The following is a 19,691-nucleotide window of genomic DNA, read 5'->3' on the forward strand; positions in this document are numbered from 1 at the left end:
TTGAGCAGTAGTGATCGAACGCTGAGCGAAGCAGTGACTGGACGCACCAGTGACACTATTCATCATCACAGTAATGTTTTTAGCGTGACTGAACGCAGCGGCACTAGATGACCAGATGCACGAAGTGCAGCGTCTGATCATTTCCAAAGAGGTTCCAGAGCGGCGCCAGCGCGACCGGACGCGTCTGGTCGATGATGATCGGACTTAGCCTAGAGTCTAATCAGCACGCGTGCTCAACGGTTGGGATGACCAGACGCGTCCGGTCAGGACATGATCAGTGTCCGGTCAGGAGCAGAAAGCTGGGTTTCGCCCCCAACGGCTACTTTCTCGGTGGGGTTTATAAATAGACCCCCAACCGGCCATTTGTGATGTGGAGAGCTGAGGAAATATACCAAGGGTGTTGATACATCATTTTAGTGATCTTCACTTACATAGTGCTTAGTGATTCGTTAGGTGATTAGCGTAGGTGTTTTGTAAAGTGCTTAGATTGATTAGACCACCACTTATGCGCTTGCTCTAGGTTTAGGCCTAGTGTTTAGTGAGGTTTGCATATCTCTTACCACTCGGTGTTTGCGTGCACCATTGTTGTACATCAGAGGGGCTTGTAGTCTTATGAGATCACACCAACCACATTTGTGGTGTGGCCGCCATCGTGTACCAGAGGGAACAAGGCCTGCGGTGTTTCGACCGGAAGCTTGACAATGAAGATGATAGGGAGCATCTGGGAGAGACTTGCCAAAAGGCACGTCGGAGACCCACTTGCGTGTGAGGAAGGCCCGAGGCTATCCACGGAGATACCTGACCGGGAGCTTGCCCCTTGCGAGGGGCTCCAACGAGGACTAGGGGAAAGCTTGTGCGCTTCTCGATACCTCGATAAAAATACCGGAGTCGTCGATGGGAGTTTGCATATCTCTAAATTACTCTTTTAGCTTACGTATTTACATTGCTTGCATAACTCCTTTTGCGGTAGAGATAGCAACACACTAGCAAAACCGTAGTTGCACATTTAGATAGTTTATCTTTTTTGCATAGGTTTTGCTTAGGTTAGAAAAAGAGGCCATAGTTTAGAGTTAGAGTTTTAAATTGCCTAATTCACCTCCTCTTAGGCGTTATGGTCCCTTTCAATTGGTATCAGAGACGATTGGCTTAATTTGGACCTTTGGCTTTACCGTCGTTGAGCCGACGCTATTTAGAGTGGTTAGGATGGATACCTCTAGGCCTCTGCACTTTCACGGCACTAACTTCCCCTACTATAAAGCTAGAATGGCTTGTCACCTTGAGGTGGTAGATTTGGGTGTTTAGAGAGTCACTCCCGATAAACCCACAAAGAGTGAGGAAAAAGAAATTTATTTCAATGCTAGAGCTAAAAATTGCTTGTTTGAATCTTTTAGCATGGATGTGTTTAACCAAGTGTTCACTTTAAATATGGCACATAAAATTTGGTTAAAACTCCAAGAACTCCATGACGGCACAACTAATGTCCGTGAGCAAAAACATTGTCTAGCTAAACAAAATGATGATTCCTTTAAAATGAATGATGATGAGCTAGTTCATGATATGTATTCTCGTTTGAATCTAATTATCAATGAGCTCCATTCAATAGGATTAACAAAGCTAGATGATGTAGACATCGTGAGGAAGATCATCTCTGTGCTACCACAAAAGAAATATGCAAGCATCATCACCATCCTTCACAATATGGAGGACTTGAGCACCATGACCCCGGCTATAGTCATTGGCAAGATAGTGGCATTTAAAATGTCACGCAAGATTGGTCAAGAAGAAGCATCTTCATCAAGCAAAGGCAAAACTCTCCCATGTAGTGAGAAAAAGAAGATGAAGGGCAAGCAAGTTGAGACAAGCTCAAGCTCAAGCTCCTCAAGTAAAGATGAAGAAGAAGATGATGATGATGACGATGAAGAATCAAGTGATGATGATCAATCTTCCTCCTCCACCTCTGACCTTGATGAAGAATCTATCAAGCTTATCAACAAGGTGGAGAAGATGATCCAAAAACTCAATGTCAAGAGTGTGCCCATCCAAATTCAAGATTTCATCTTCACCAATCAAAGAAATGAGCAAAGAAAGAAATGATGCTATAGATGTGGCAAGTTGGGGCACTTTGTGAAAGTTTATTCAAACAAGCCCACGCCCAAGACAAAGAAGAAGGCATGCAAGGACAAAGCTCTCACATCAATAAGGTCATGGGACGATTCTTCAAGTGAAGAAGAAGACCACCACAGGAGGCGCGGGCACAAGCACTCATCATAAAGCACTTCATGTGTGTGCCTTATGGCACGAGGTAACAAAAAGCCTATCCCTAGTGATAGTGACAATGATAGTGATAGTGATGATGAGCTATCTTCTTATGATTTAATTGTGCAACAAAATCTTAACTTTGCTAAAATTTGCACTAGTCAACAAATGAAGATTGAAAAATTAAAAGAAAAAACTAGATATCTCACAACAAGCTTATGCTACTTTGCTTGAACAATATAAAACTTTTGCCAATCTTAATATGTAGCTATCTACTAAAATTGAGCAACTTGAGACTAGTGCAAACATAAATAATTGCACAATCAATGATGGGCAACTTATAAAGAAAAATGAAAAATTAAAGAAAAAGTTAGCTAGCTCACAAGATGATTATAAAAAGTTTGCTCGCTAAAATGGAAACCATATGCAAACATTGTGATGAGCTAACAAATAAAGTGGTTAATCTTGAAGTCGTCGGTACTACCCCCACGGAGGCACCAAAAAAGAAAAGTTTTACCTTTGACATGCCTAAAAAGAATGCCTCTACTTTTTGCAATGATTTCTGTTTAGACTCATCCTTGTGCAACCAAGTTCATATTGAGAAAGTTGTTGTAGATACATCACACAAGAGGTCACAATGGAGAATGAGCAACTCAAGCAAGAAGTGGCTCACCTTACCAAGGACTTGACTCAAGTAAAAGGCAAAACAAAGCAAGCCCAACTTCATCAAGATAACACCATCAAGGGAGTGAAGAAGCTTGATGAAGGACAAACCATGGTTTGCTATATATGCCACAAGGAAGGCCACAAGTCCTATGAATGTAAGGTGAAGAATAGGGAAGGAGCTAAGAAGAAAGAGAAAAAAAGGAAACAAGCAAGCTCTCCAACACCCGCACCAACAAGGTGGACAAAAAGACCTCCACACCTTATATCTTGAAGAAGAAGAAAATGATAAGGTGGTGGCCATCAAGGTGAACAAGCAAGCCAATAATGGGGCCAAACGCATTTGGGTGCCAAAAGAGATAATTTTCAACATGAAGAGCACTAAAAATGTTTGGATCCTGAAAGGGAAGTGAGAAGTCCGATGGACTTTGGGGAATTTGGAGACGTGGCAAAGTATGGGTGCATTTCAAGGGGTGCATCATTATGGACAAGGTAATTGCCAAGTGGGTTAGTGAAAACTATGGACCCGAATTCCCCTTCCCATGTTAGGTAACTAGATATAATTTCTTGCAATTTCAATTAGCATCTAGTTTCTTTTCATGCCTAGGTTTGCATTTGCATGCTTAAATCCTTTGTCATGTATACACTAGGTATATCTTATGGTAGGCTTGCTCGGTCTCATTCTTAACCCTTGGAGCAAACATACATGGTTTAAATTGTTTAGGAGCACGACACATAGCTTGTTTTACAATTATTCATCTAATATGTGTCAAAGTTCAAATTGTAGATAATTTCTCCGGAATATCACCTTCAAAAATAATTCTCACATTCATGTGATGTCATCTTTCAAGTGGTATTTTTTATTCTAAAATCAATGTACATGTCTCCTACAAGTATTCCATACTTGTGTGCATAAATTTAGGGGGATGTTACTCTATAAGTTGGATGCTTTAAGACTAACACCTTTTCAAGCTTATCATGTGTATAGTAGTCTCATTGTAAGAAAAATAGAGTCCCCGGAGTTAAGCATCATACTTCAAATATCCACCACCTATTACAAGTGGTATAAATAAAATTGTTTTCCACATGTGGTATTTCTAAACCGATATCATCATGTTGATTTTACTTTGGTATTTATATGCTTTCTCCATGCATAATATAGATTAAACTCCATTGAGCATTAATTTACCAATTATGCATAAACTATATTCTCCATCATATGTATGTATATATTTAGGGGGAGCTTAGTCTATGTAATGTGAGAGTCAAATTTTGTGACCTATTCCACTCCACACACAAAGAATCATAAAGTTTGACCCTCCCTTGTGCTACTAATTCAGCTCCGAATTACAAATGTAAAGCTATTTCTATTTTCCATGGAAAATCTAAACCCCGATTTCGGCCCACGCAGCGCAACGCGTGCGCGCGCGTGAGCGCGCGGCGGCCCACAGGCGAGGCGTGACCCACGTGCGGAGGCGGCCCGCGACAAGGCGGCCTGCGCGCGCTGGCACATATGCAAAAATGCCCCTGGACTATGAGCAAAACAACCTGCAGTCCATGTAACTATTCCTATAGAAACCACTTATGCAAGAGAACCCTCGGACCATTCTCCTCTTTACAACGGTGAGGCCCTCGGCCATCCTCGCGCGCTCCGGCGCGACGAGCAGTGGCACAGGCGCCTACGCTGTCCATACGGGACCCCCACTGACCTAGCTACGACGCCGACGCTCACCTAAGGTTCGACATGAGATGATGGGCGGCGGTTGCACGAGCCAGGACGACGTAGAAAGACCTCTCCACGATGGCGGACACCCTGCGGCAATGGCACCAACGTTCATGTGAGCTACAGCAACAATCAAGGAAGTAGGGCAGCGGGTGAGCAACGACAACTCACCGGTGACCATACCAAGAAGCCGGTTCGGCCGGAGACGACTTGAGTGAGGCTGGCTGCGTGTGCGCGGCGAGGCGAACGGAGGACAACTAAGGCACGGTCGCGTCAGCGGCAAGGAGGCGTCACAAAAGCTACGACTAGCGTGCGCACAACGAAGAGGAAGCCAAGATGAGCTAACGATGCAAAGGAATTAACACGAGGTAAAGTGGTGGAGACTGACCACGACGCGGGCGGCGACGAGCCTTAACGGCATGGCGGCGGCAAGATTCCAAAATTGGAGCTTGGCGCGATGCGAGTCAAGGCGGGCCGAGGTCGGATGGAGAGGGGCATGAAGGCGGAGACGCGAGCACGAGGAATTGACGAGAGGTGCTTGCTCTCTGGCCTCATCGTGACGCGACACGACGACGACGGAAAGGAGAGGGAGGGAGAGACGCGCGCGGCAGTGGGTTCGGCTCGTCCACGCCTTGGCGGGACTGGGAGGCCCATGTGCCGGCGATAGCCGACGGGCGTGCGCGCCCGACCTGCGTGGCCCGCGCGGCCGAAGTGCCATAAATGGCAAAGCGACGGCAGCGCGCACGGCCATGTGCGGACGGCACCCAACCGGGCTAGGGAGGGGCAGCACGATGCAGCATGCGTACTGGAGCGACACGACGGCAGCAGGAACGTTGCGATGCGAGGCAGCAGTGGCGGACACGACGACAGTGCAGCACGGGATGGGGCAGGGCAACGACGGCGTGATGGCGCATGGTCGGGAGCTAGTGGCGGGGTAGTAGCGCGACAGTGAGGTGGGGCAGCCGCGCGCCAGGGCTGTCGGCCACAGCGGCCTGCTAAGCGCGGTCAGGCGCGCGCGCAGGCGGCCGACGCGTCGACGTCGTGGCTCAGGGGCGCGGTGACCGCGCCTACGCGAGGAAACCGACAGACGACGTGACATGCACGCTTTTTAAAGCGTCCAAAACAACTAATCGGTTGGCCAAACACCCAAACCATCTTCACCCTACTTTAGAGGGTACATAAGGCTACTAAAATAGGCCATGACACTACTATGCTTCTTAACTAAATTTTTCTACAAAAATTGATGAACAAAGCAATGTCTACCCTTTCCAAAGTTGAAGAAATTTTCAAAGTTCTGAGTTGAAATCTATTTTAAATTGTATTTCTAAGCTATTGGAAATCTTAGCTAGTAATATTATTTTCGACCACAGGTATTTAATTGTCATCTACAAAGTTTATACTTTAAACTTTATTCAAGTATCACATACATGTATCTATAGCATTTTTGCTTAATAAAAATTGGTTTTAAACCCTAAGTGATATGACATGACTATGGAATTAACTTTCATATCGCATTTCCGTTGATCATTTTGAGTTACGAAAATTGATCTATATATGCTATTACATACATTAACACATAAATATAATATTCATGACATATTTTTAGTAAACCGAGACGGTTACAATTGAACCACTGAATCCTCCGATGGACCCTCGGCTTTGTCCTCCACGCAATGCGAAATTCAACCATGGAATGCTGCCGTGCCGTCGTCCCCTCTCTAAGGCTGTCCGCACCGGGCACCTGTATGCCGCCCTGCATGTCCGCATAGCGGAAGAAATCGCCGCAGCGCAGGCCTGTATCCTGCACTGGGAAATAAGGGGAGGAGAGAGGAACGCGAAATACAGAGAGCGTACGGCGAAACGGTAAAGGCGAGGTGGGCCCCATGCACGTGCTCGGTGGGAGGGAGGGGAGAGAGGGAGAGGGATTAAAAATTTAGAGAAAATGGGATAGAGTTTGATATAGAGAGAATATGGGTGCGGGAGATGGTACTGTAAGTAGGTGACTAAGACGAGAATATTTCTTTGGAGGTGGAATTTAGAGGGATAGCAGTGCGGACAGCCTAAACGATAATGACTGTTTGATTGAAAAGGAGTCATATACACACACAAACCTTGACCGGGTTTCCGGAAGAATCACAACTGCCTCAAGGCTAGTAGGTCCATGGAAGGAAAGGAAGCAGCAGCCGACAGAGTGGCGAAGAAGCCCACCAACCCAAAACACTTAAGAAAATTGCCCCAAACCCCCCACACACCACGTCGCGTACTGAAAGTAGTTGGCCTTGGCGCGCTGATTCTGCGCAGAATTCGCACTCCACGCGCCAACCCAGCTCATCCCTCCCCCCTCCGCATTTCCCCATCTCCCTCCTCCCCCATCTGATCCTCTCCTCTCCCGCCGCCATGACCATGCCGCCGGCGGAGGACGAGTCGGCGGGGGACCACCCGGGCGTCGCGGAGTGCCTGCGGCTGCTGGACGCGGTGCCCGCCGCGGCGGCCTCCTCCCCGGCGTTCCGCCGCCACTGGCCGTCCATCTCCGCGTCGCTCGCCGCGCTGTCGGCGTCCCTCGCCAGCCCGGCCTTCCCGCCCGCCGCGCCGCTGCTGGCCCCGCTCGCCGCCGCGCTCCGCGCGCTGCTCTCCGTGTCCGCCGCGGGGGACGCGCACGCGCCCAGGCTCGGCCACCTCCACACCGTCTCGCTGCTCTCCTCCACCGCCGCCGAGCTCTCCCAGCTCGCCGCCGACGCGCGCCTCCTCGCCTCCGCGCCCGCGCCGGCCCACTCCTCCTCCTCCTCCGGTTCCGCCGCGGAAGACGCGCTCGTCTCCCGGCTCCGCCTGGGGTCCGCGGCCTCCCGCGCCGCCGCGCTGGAGGAGCTAGCGACCACCGCCACCACTCTGCCAGCGCCATCCGCGGCCGCGGCCGTCTCCGCGGTGGCGGCGCTGCTCGACTCCGCCGCCGGCGGCGGCGGAGGCGACCTCCGCGAGCGCGCCGTGGCCGCGCTGGCCGCCCTCGCGGTCTCCGACGCCGCGCGCCCTGCCCTCGCGCAGGAGGCCGGCGCCGTGGTGCCGCACCTGTGCCGCGCGCTGGAGTCCGGGTCCGCCGCCGAGCACGCGTGCGCGGCGCTGCTCCCGCTGACGTCGTCGTCGCGGGACGCGGCGGCAGCCGTGGCCGCGCGCGGCGGGGTGGCGGCGCTCCTGTCCGCCTGCGCCGGCGGGACACCCGCGGCGCAGGCGTCCGCGGCCGGGGTGCTCCGCAACCTCGCGGCCTTCCCGGACCTCCTGCCGGCGTTCCGCGACGAGGGCGGCGCAGTGCCGCTGCTGCTCCTGCAGCTGGTCTCCCTGGGCACGCCGCGCGCGCAGGAGCAGGCGCTCGGGTGCCTGCAGCGCCTCACCGCGGGGGACGGCGACGAGGCGCAGCGGCTCAAGGTGGACGTCTTCCAGGCGGGCGCGCTGGCGTGCGTCAGGGACTTCCTCGACGGCGGCAGCAGCAGCAGCGGCGACGAGCCGCCGGGGCTGGCACCCGCGCTGGGCCTCCTCCGCAACATGGCCTCGTTCCGGTACATCGCCGAGATTGCCGCTGCGTCCGGCTCCGGCGGCGGCGGCAGCTTCGTGGCGCATGTGGCCGCCGCGCTCGGCAGCGACCGGTCCGACACGCGCACGGAGGCCGCGCTGGCGCTCGCGGAGCTCTGCGTTAACGCAGGAGGTGGCAGGATAGGCAAGGCCGCGCGGCGGCAGCAGCAGCAGCACTACGAGGCCATCGTCGCGGACGCCGCCGTCCCGCGGCTGGTGTGGATGCTGGAGGCGAAGGCCGCGGGCGAGCGCGACGCCGCGGCGCGCGCGCTGGTGGCTGTCCTGGCCGCGTCGAGCGCGTGCCGCAAGGCGTTCCGGAAGGACGAGCGCGGCGTGGTGAACGCGGTGCAGCTGCTTGGGGACCCGTCCGGGTCTGGCGTGGAGGAGAGGCGGTTCCCCGTGTGGGTGCTGCTGGCGGTGGCGCAGTCCCGGCGGTGCCGGAAGCAGATGGTGGCCGCGGGCGCGTGCGGGTTCCTGCAGGGCCTGGTGGCCGCCGAGGTGGAGGGCGCCAAGCGCCTCGCCGAGTGCCTAGGCAAGGGCAAGATGCTGGGCGTGTTCCCGCGGACGTGACGCTGGTGACGGCGTGGTCTGTTCCTCGGTGTTCCTCTAGAGCTGCTGCTCCGGCTGCTCCCTCAGTTCAACTGTATGTATGTGCAGCTACTGCTGCTACTTCTACTGCTATAACCGAATCTGATTCCCCCTGCCCCGGTTCACCTTGTGCTTCTGCTTCTGCTTCTTGTACATGTCGGCGTGCGTGCTGCTGTTGGATAGATTATTACGAGTGTTGATGCTGGAAACAATAAGAAGATGGAAACATTCTTGTATGTAGTAGCAATCTGAATGATTTCTGATTCAGTTTTCTGACCGACTCATATGGTGCGCATGTACTGTTCACTGCTCGTCTTCTCCGTATCGAATTCGAAGCAGCTTCAGTTGGCTACTGGCTGGTGATCTGAAGAAACAAATACTATGCATCTACCGGTGTTTGATACTAACAATCTGCAGCCTGTTTGGTTGTAAATCATCGTAAGGGGTCGTAAATCGTCGTAAATTTTTAGTTATAATAGTATTTTTCTCACGATAATCCACATATACGATCGCATCGCACCAGGCTGCTGGCAGTTGGTTGGTTCTCCTGTTTCATCAGGGTGTCAAATCAAATCATGCGAGGTACTAGTAGCAGAAGTAGTTGTAGCTTTGATTCGGCCAACGATTTCTCCAGGCTGCAGAGGCTATGGCATCCGGTGTCACTGTCGCGGCGATGTGCCGATGTTCATGAAGCTGACCGCACCGCGCCGATAATTGCGGATCAGCAGTAGTGGTTATGGTTAGCGTTTGCCTCCTCGTCTTGACGGTGGTCAGGTCAGCACTCACCACTGCACTGTTCAGCAGGCAGCAGCACCGTTGCTTGGGAGGGCAAGGGCACACAGCACAGGTCCCGACGGCCGGGGCCATTGTGCCTTGCCGCATGAATGAAAAGGAGTCGAGGTTATACGACTGGTGCAGTGTTTAGATTAGGGCTAGGAATCAATATTTGGCACTGTAGCACTATCGTTTGTATTTGATAATTATTGTCCAATCATAGCCTAACTAACTAGACTCAAAAGATTCGTTTTGTAATTTACAATCAAACTATATAATTAGTTATTTTTTTTATCTATATTTAATACTCCATACATGTATCAAAGATTTGATGTAACAAAGAGAGTAAAAAAACTTTCGATGTAAACCAGGCCCGGGTGAAGCCATACAATGGAGTGGTACTCCGTATTAGTACTGGCTTTCTGCAGGCCGGAGTCTTGAATACGTGTCCCCTCATTTGCCTGGCAGGACACACGTCCCTGCCCTGCTCGTGCGTTGACGGACGACCTTGTCGGTGAAGCTGTTACCGTAACCGCCGTGTTAGCTCGGCTAAAGGTCCATCCATGATCCATCCATTGCTAAACCTGTATGGGATGGGACTGGAGTGAACCCACTACTAAGGTACCGTTTACATGGCAAAATTTTTGGCGAAATGACACTTAGCACTTTCGTTGTTATTTAGCAATTAGTATTCAATCATAGTCTAATTAAGCTTAAAAGATTCGTCTCGTGAATTACGTCTAAACTGTGTAATTAGTTTTATTTTTTATTTATATTTAATGCTTCATACATACGTCTAAAGATTCGATGTGACAGAAAATTTTAAAAAAATTGGGATTTTGAAGTGGAACTAAAGAGGGCCTAACCGCTGCTAGTACCATGTGCTAGCAACAGCCCATTCCCATGACGGTGATCCATCCGTCTAGGCAGGCGAGGCGAGCGGCGTTCAATCATGCAGGGGATCATGGCATCAGGGAGCGACATCATGCATGCCCTTCCCTTCATTTCTTGCAAAATTTTTCAAGATTCCTCGTCACATCGAATCTTTGGAATGCATGCATGAAACATTAAATATAAATAAAAAATAAAACTAATTACACAATTTAGATGAAATTCACGAGACGAATCTTTTAAGCCTAATTAGACTATGATTGGACACTAATTGTCAAATAACAACGAAAAGTGCTACAGTGGCATTTTGCAAAAAAATTCGCCATCTAAACATGCCCCATATATCGCGATGGGTTCTGTTCTCGGCTGTCACTTGTCAGCTCCGGAGGACCGTAGCCGTGGCGGTCGCTACCAAGTGCTGTAGCTCTGTCTGTAGCGGCGGCGGCGGCGGCGGCTCATGCTCTGCACCGCAAGGCAACCGCTGCAGCGGTTTCATTGCGCATCCGTGCCTCGTCAAGGGCCTGTATCTGGGCTCCTGCTCCAACATGTGTGCCGGGGTCACCATTTCTGTTGTACTCCTACTAGGCAGGGGAAATGGCCCAACAAGGGAGAGAAAAAACAAAATAAACTCTACAAACCTTCCCCATCCATCTCTATTAGCCTGCTCTGCCGCGCCAAACGTCCATAAATAATAGTCTAGGTTTAGAAAATCAATCGCGCGGAAGCACGAGCGCGCGACACGGTGCATCGTCTTCTTCCTCGCGACCCCGCCACGTCGTCTTCAACCTCTGTTCGGGAATCTATGCCCGGCGGGCATAGAAGGAGGAGTGGGGGTGTGGGGGTGTGTGTGTGTGGTGGTGGGGGGCTTAGGCGGCGGGCAGCCCGGCATGGTGGCAGGTTGACGGATAGCGAGCGAGGCGGCAGGGGACAACTGGATGGGCGGAGCGGACGGTAGGGGCGAGATGCTCGAGCTCTGGCTCCTCCGGAAAGGGGAGGTCGGGCTAGAGCGGCAGGATGGGCGGTGGGCGGCGCGGCCAGCGGTGAGGGAGCGGCTGGCTGGAGGCGGCGATGGAGGCTGGGGGAGCGAGCACACTTGAGCGACAAAGATCCGGACGAAGTTAGGGGAGGGCGGGGTTGATGGACGGGGGCGGGAGGTGGGTGGCGTGGCCAAAGGCGAGGCAGCCGATGGCCGAGGGCGGCGAACGAGAAAGGCGGGCATGGACGCACAAGGAGGAAGACGAAAAGGAGCTGGGATCGCGCACTCCCCTATTATGTGACTGGTTGCATGATATCTGCCTCCTTCTAGGTTCACTCATAAAAAGTTCATTCTTTGAATATCGAACACATAATAAAATTTTGAGGTACGGGAACGGCAGTGCTAGCGCCCGGACATCCGAACAGATGCCGTGTGCTGCACTCCGTTTCGCATGCTCCATGTGGGGCCCGCGCCACCCGAGCGACAAGAGGGGAAGGGGGCAGCGCCTCCAATTCAGATGGACCCAGCTGCAGCATCGTATGGATGCCGTGCCGACGCCGGGAGGAGGACACAATAAGACGATGCAGCAGAAGGCGAGGAGAAGAGGCAACACTCGATCTGCTTTCAAAACATCCAAATACAACAGTTGCAACATGCATCTAAAGGCAGATGAAACACTTGAAAACATGCTTCTAAAACACTTGAAAAAAACACACCAGAAAACAATTGAAAACCACTGCAACCATACGCAACATCCAGATAAATCACATGCAACGTATGTGTGAAACATATGCAACATCCAGATAAACGCACTTGCAACATGTGTCCGTACAACACAGATAAAACATTGGTAACAAATATTTGCAACATACGTGTACAACCATTGCAACATCCTGGTCTACTTTTGCAATATGCATCTGAAACACTTGCAACATACCTTTAAACATTTGAAACACTCGAAAAATACGCTTGCAACATACGTTTTTAGCAAAACATGGCAGTCCGACGGGCGCCGCACGGCACATCGGGATCCTGGCTGTGCGGGCGCGGTGGAGAAGGAAGATGGCACACGGGCGGCTGTGCGGCCCTTGGCGATAGGGCACACGCGGTGCCCGTGATGGAGGCAACAGCAACAGTCGGGTGGTGCGGCCTCGTGCGGTGAGCACACCGTGGCGGTGCGAGCGCGGCGGCGATTGAGAGAAAGGCCGGCGGGAGGCGCGGTAGAGAAGGAGGCGTGTGGGAGCCGTGGTGGAGCCGATCAGGGAGCGGAGGTGACTGGAGGGAACGGATAGAACAACAACTTCTGGACGTCAGGTGCCGTACGTGGGAAAAGCATGTCAAAGTTATGCTCCGGGCCGGCTAAACGAAACCCATAGTTTGGCCAGGGCCTACCGTACTTACCGAGTTCAGACTTTCGCTTTCCTCAATAAAAAATATTAAAGCTTTCCAAAAAAACAAATTATCAGCTTTCGGCTGGGCTTTTCTTAATGGGCTTTCGTATCTTGGGCTTCATCAACAAAGCTTGTCCCCGCTTCATCTGGACCACCACCGTTAGTGGGCACTTGGACAGAGTTGGACCTATCAGCACAAACTAGCAACGCGCTTTTGCCTCCCCACAAAATAAAATAAATATATTAAACACACACACGTAAGGATGAAAACGGTCGAATTCGGTCGAAAAACTCAACCGTTTTCTACTTTTACATTTGAAATACGAAAGCGAAATCGAAAGCGGACAAGCCGGACATGAAAACGAACAAGAATTTACGGAATATCTAGAATTTCGGAAACGAACCAATTCGAGCGGAATTATGTCGAACACGGTCGGTATGTGAAAATTCAATACGAAATACCGACCCACAGTGCATAACATTAAACAAGTGCACGACCAAATACATAACAAGTTCACAACTAACAAGTGCATGATCTAGTTCAAGTGCATAGCATTAAACAAGTGCACGACCAAATACATAATAAGAGAGATGAGGCTGAGCGCCGTCTATAAGAGAGGACAGCTAGCCACCAGTAGAAAGAATGCAGCTGCGTGGTGAGCAGCCTGTAATTGGGCTGTATGACCTGTGCAGTTGGCCAAATTCGGTTTAAAACCGAATTTTGAATTCGGAATGTTTCAAATTAAAAGTAGAAAAGTAGAAAACGGTCGAAAAATGTGTAAACCGTTTTCTACTTTTACATTTGAAATACGAAACATCTCAAATGCGAAAGCGAAAACGGTAAAGTCGGACAAGAAAATGCGGATTCGATCGGATTAAATATAGAAAACGATACGGTTCGGTTCGGGATATTTCCGTTCCATTTTCATCCTTACACACCAGTGCCGTCTCAGAGAATTTGGAGACATCGAGCGAAATTAAATGGGACCTGAATAAGTGTCAAATTAAAATAATAACGATGTTAAATTGTACTGTATTGTATAAAAAAATACTCCATTTGTTTTAAATTGCAGGACGTTTTGATTTTTTTTAGATGCGTAGTTTTTGCTATCCAACACTATGTCTACATATATAACAAAAAGTAATATATCTAGAATAGCTAAAACGTCTTATAATTTGGAACAGAGAAGTTAGAATAGTATGGGTTCAAGGAGGACGAATGATCGTCAATTACAACTAGACCATTCCTTCATAAAAGAATTACAACTGGACCTCAAGTGCCTATTTCCTTGATGCATTTGCCAAGAGCCGAGAAGCACGACACACAGACGTAGAAACTATCAATCGCCACAATACACTGTATTAGACTTTGCTTGGAGCTGTTAGGCTTTACGGATGGATGAGACAAAGTCTAGTACATAACATATACTTATAGTGCACTTATATTATCATGGGTCACCTTGTATTTCGAGGTATCAAACAGTCCCACAACCTGCTCAGCCTAAGGACGCCTCTCACACACACTACTACGTAAAAGATTTGTAGTAGGGACTGAGAAGTCTAGGCTGCCAACTGCCTCTACCTCTCTGTCTCTATAAATTAGCGATTTTTTAGGGTGGTTTGTGTTTTCAGCCACATCTACAAATCAACTTGGTAGATATGGCTCTCACCTCAGCCACCTCTACAAATTATTTTTTAAAAAATTATAAATTGGGCATAAAAATAACAATTTTTTTTAATTTGGGGAAATCACAAGTCACATGCATGATTTTTTGTGCAAAATATGCACATGTGCGGTTGCCATCTTGCTGGGGATAGAAAATCACAACTTCAGGTCTCACGTGTTACTTCCCTTACCACAAAACCTCAAATTCAGCTATCATTGAATAGTAGGTACATTCCTTTTGTATTCACTATACTGAATATTGTAATGCATATTTGAGATCATAAATAAATTTAAATGAAAAAGGTCTGAAATGGAAAGTTGTAGATATCGTTGAGTACTACAACTTTGGTTTTGGTTATTTGTCCATTCGAGGTCATTTAAAACATTTGAATTTAAAATATGATAACTTCAAATACAATTTCCTTGGATAAATGATTTCAAACGAAAAAGTTGACAAGTAAAAAATTGCATAACTTTTTGAAATATACAACATTGGTTTTTTTTTAAATTTCTTCGTCTAAGGTTGTTTGAAAATTTTGAATTTCAAGATGATAGGACTTAAAACTGAATTTTGGGACTGTAGATTATTTCAAATAAAAAGTTGTCAACTTCAATGTTTTAAATCTTTTAGAGATCGATCTATAGCTTTGGTTTTTATTATTTCTCCATCCGATGTCGTTTAGAAAATTCAAGCAATTTGAATTTCAAAATGTGTGAGAACTTCAAACGAAATCTATAGGATATAAATTATTTCAAATGAAAAGTCCCAACTACAAAGTTGTTGCTCTCTTCGAGATATACAACTCCGATATAAAGTTTTTGTCTTCATCCGACTTTGTTACAAAAAGGTGTATAAATTTTACTGTGATGCGACTATTTTTAGAGACGGTTATAAATTCAGCCGCCTCTGTAAAACAATTTCTAGAGACTACTCTCCTCTACTAATTAATTTTTAGAGGCAGCACTAGATCTAACTTCCATTAAAGATAGGGTATTTTTAGAGGTGGTTGAAAGTGCTAGACACCTCTACAAATCAATTTGTAGATATGACTCTCCTCTACAAATCGATTTTTAGAGGCGGCAAGATCCGACTGCCTTTAAAGATAGGGACTTTTTTAGAGGCGACTGAAAATGTCAGTCTCCTCTCGAAAAATGGGTTTCTAGAAGCGGCTTGTTTCAGAAATCATTTTTGAGAGGATTTTAATTAAGCCGCCTCTAAAAAAATGCCTCCATTAAAGGATAGACCCAGTGCCGGAGGCTCCCACATGAGTGGAGTCTGGGAAAGGGAAAAACCGAGGCAAGCCTTCTCTCCGTAAAAATCTACGGAGAGGCTGCTTCGAACCCACGACCTGATGACTCAGTGAGACAGCTCTCACCACTGCACCAGGCCTCCATTGCTAAAAGATTTTTTTCTAGTAGTGTTACACACACTTGATGGCCAAGCTAGCATGCATGAACAAGATTCATTTTAATATTGAGATGTATACAAATCAATCTCGCTCAACCTAAATTATTGTAATGAAACATGTTGAGTAAAGACCAAAATTGTTTCCCCTAGCTTCATGCTACTCTTCCTCCATCCTTATCCTCCTAGCTAATCTATAACAGGCGATCATGGGTCTTTCTTGCCATGCAATTGACCCCTCATGTGATGAATGAGCTGAGTCATCTCAATCTTTAATCAACTTGCACTAATACATTTGGTCGAGTCCATGCGTATGTATCTAACGAGATCAATACAGCAGTCAGTACACGCTATATATAGGAGTATGTGCTACTTGGCTAAGTTTAATTCGATATATATACTGTAAAGTACAGATACGTGCATGTAATGCATGTGTCTCAACTTGACAGCTGGGGAGATCTGGTACGAAGATCTGCAAGCCAATTGACGTATGCGCACACACAAATGACATGGGGACCTACATTCCTCTTGTTCATACATATGCATGCATATGGCATTTCTTGATCCTGCAAAAGGTAGCAACACCCAGTTAAATACTGCACTGGCTTAGAACTTACGCCAGTCGTCTCATCGGTAGATTCCAATGGAATAATATATAGTACTTATTAATATATATATATATATATATATATATATATATATATATATATATATATATATATATGTGTGTGTGTGTGTGTGTGTGTGTATGTATATATATATACTACATCCATCCAAAAAGAATGTAAATATCACTTCACGAAGAGTCAAAAAACTCTTAAATTTAACTAAGTTTATCGAAGATATTATTTATATTTAGATCTCCGATTAGATTTATTATGAAAATATATTTTATGTTTAATCTAATTATATTTATTACGCATCATAAATATTAATACTTTATTATATATGTATGGTCAAAATTAAGATTTTTTTACTTCCTGAGAAGCGAGATTTACTTTTTTTTTTTGGGAACGGAGGGAGCATATTCATATATGTGCATATGCATCGTGAATGCATTGTTCTGTATGTGTATGCCCAATAATATTTGTACTACTTCCTTTTTTTTATGTTGATGATCTCGGCTACTTGTACCACTTGAATAGATGTGAATAGATGAAGATACAGTACACTGCACTGTCACATTTTTTTTTTAATTTCTGAAAAGGAGAAAAACGCCACACTTGAATTCGTCCTGTATGCATGCATCTGTGTACAGGTGTGCGCAAGACATGTTCACACTTCACAGTGATCCAGGTGATGATCTCAAAAGAAAAGATCAATAGCAGCTTTAGCATCCAAAGCATATATCTTTCTAGGGCCATGAGCGACTGTAGAAAAGTGGTCCTTAATAACAACACAGTAAGATACAAACTATTGAGAGAGAGAAAGCCAAGGTGTGGTGAGATTCTTCTTCTTCTTCTTCTTCCGGTGTACGCAAGTGGCCGGAGTGGCTGGCTTCGTCCTAGGCATAGCTGTGGCTGCACTTTGCAATTTGCAACCCCATCTGAACCTTTCAACGTGGCTGCATGCGGAGGTATCAGCTGGTGGTGTTTCTATCTGCAGCAGCAAGGACGATCCGCTTGGCGCTTGCCAATCACCTTGCATGGGATTATCTGGCTCTCGGATCTCCTGCAGTACGTGGCCCTGATCCAACAAATAGTGGCATGTACTATCAGTGGCTAGTCTAATTCAGATTCTACTGTGCGCTTTATATTGATATTATTTTGGTGTCCCTTGCATGGTTGTGCTGATGGGCGGTCTGTTAACAAAAATCACAGAAAAAAAAAAAGAATATCGGGAAAGGCTAGTGCCGGACGCCCGCGCTGCAAGCATGCTTCACATGGGTTCCGCGCCGCTCCGTGTCCTAGGCCTGCTCTGTGTCCCGCTCCGTGTCGATCTGTGCCGACACTCCCCTGCTCGTTTGGGCTGGTCTGGCTTATAAGCCATGGCTGAAAAGTACTGTTGATTGGTTTGGTGTGAGAGAAAAATAATATTCATTGGCTTATAAGCTATAAGCCAGATACGAGCAAGCGAACAGGCTGACAGTTTCCCGCACCTACCGCTTGCGTCCCCTCCACACCCACGCACATATAGTGTAACAGAACCGACCAATTATACGAAATTAAGTAAGAAAATCATCCGTCAGAGCAGACGATTTAGCAAACTTAAGCCCGTATAACCCGGTAGTCCATGAAATCACGAAGGATTTCAAACCAACTCACATACCAGCCAAGATCGTAATAAGTTTAGCGGTCACCATCATAAATTATATAAAATTTCGCATCTCAGATACATCAGAGTTTAAACATAGTTATTACAAAACGAGTTCAAATAGAAGTAGCGGAAGTCATTTGTTCAAAACCACACACACTCACACGGAGTTCAAATACAGTGCCAGCTAATGATCATCTCCAACAAAAGCATCAGACGAGACGTAAGGAATGATCATGCCCATGGTCCTAAGCATCACCCATCGTAGGATAAAGGCAGTTGATACAATAGCCGTAATACATCTACCCATCTGCAACAAGTGGAAATAAAACCCTGAGTACGAGAAGGTACTCAGCTAGACTTACCCGACATAACCGAAAATAAAGTGACACCAATGATTATGAAGGGCTTTATAGTGGGTAGCTGACTCATTTGCAAAAAGAGGTATTTTTAGTATTTCAAGAACCTTTCCAAAAGCATTATTGTCAAGTTAATTATTATTAACCTGTCGACTACATTTGCACCTATACTAAAGCAAGCATGTGATTAAGCAAATAATGATAACCAATGATCATTAACAACTTTCATAATGTCATATTCATTATAATTGTCCAAGTGTTCCATCAACATTACTACGATGAAGTCACTCAAGTCAAGTGCTCACTATCTAGGAGCGATGGCGATTCGAATCGATTCCTAATCAGCTGGTTATTTATTCCTTACATAAACCTCACTCACCCTCTAAAGTAAGGTATCGGTCACCGAGTCAACTATCCAGGAAAATCTCGAGTTTGTCAGGAACCACCTGCACCCGGGGGCCGACCGACTGCCCTTTGGTCTTATCATCGCGCCCCCATGTCCTACCACACCTGCTCCGGTACAGTGCGCTGCGAGCAATCTACTCGGCCTGAATAATCTCCTAGCTTCGCGGTCGAAAGGTACTTTATTCGGCCAGCTAAATGTAAGGCATGCGTTCAACATGACCTGAGGCCCAATAACGATCGGTCCTTAATCGACACAGACAAAAAGCACTACAGTCCAAAACTCTGTAAGTCTCCGTCCGGTCTCAACTTCATTTAACACTTAGTTATACCATGACTACATAGTTCTCCAAACAGATCCAGGTAACCACCTATAGCTCGTAGGTGACAGGAAATCACCCGACTTCTACCAGTCTAAGCCAGCTAAGCATTGACTCGACTACGGATATCAGGGTAACAAGGATATAGTATAACAAAGGTAGACAAGGTATAATGCAACAACGGTTGCAAACAACTCCTGAACGTAATGCATCAATTAAAGTAAAGCATTGAATTAATAATTGCAAACCGGGGAGAAAAATGCTCCGGGGCTTGCCTCTCTCGAAGGAGCTTGGGCGGTGATTGGGGCACTCCGAAAGTTCCTCAACGTCCTCCTCGTCTGCTTCGGTCACTTCCTACGGCTACACCTTGAGCTGCTCCTCGGGCTCCTCGGGTATGACGACTGGGCTCTCGGTTTGCGATCCTTGCTCAAATGGTGTCCCTGCAGTGAGCACTAGGTGCCGG

The 19,691-nt window shown here is 47.5% G+C and overlaps 1 protein-coding gene across 1 annotated transcript; it reads left to right on the plus strand.

Annotated features, from left to right (window-relative positions):
* Positions 1-6,905: 6,905 nt before the first annotated feature.
* On the plus strand, positions 6,906-9,161 carry LOC136490192 (uncharacterized). Its single transcript, XM_066486669.1, has one exon. The coding sequence runs from the start codon at positions 7,040-7,042 to the stop codon at positions 8,771-8,773; it is 1,734 nt and encodes a 577-aa protein (XP_066342766.1). The 5' UTR covers positions 6,906-7,039; the 3' UTR covers positions 8,774-9,161.
* The last annotated feature ends 10,530 nt before the right edge of the window (positions 9,162-19,691 follow it).

The sequence above is a fragment of the Miscanthus floridulus genome, chromosome 10 (assembly GCF_019320115.1).
Source record: "Miscanthus floridulus cultivar M001 chromosome 10, ASM1932011v1, whole genome shotgun sequence".
Classification (NCBI taxonomy): domain Eukaryota; kingdom Viridiplantae; phylum Streptophyta; class Magnoliopsida; order Poales; family Poaceae; genus Miscanthus; species Miscanthus floridulus.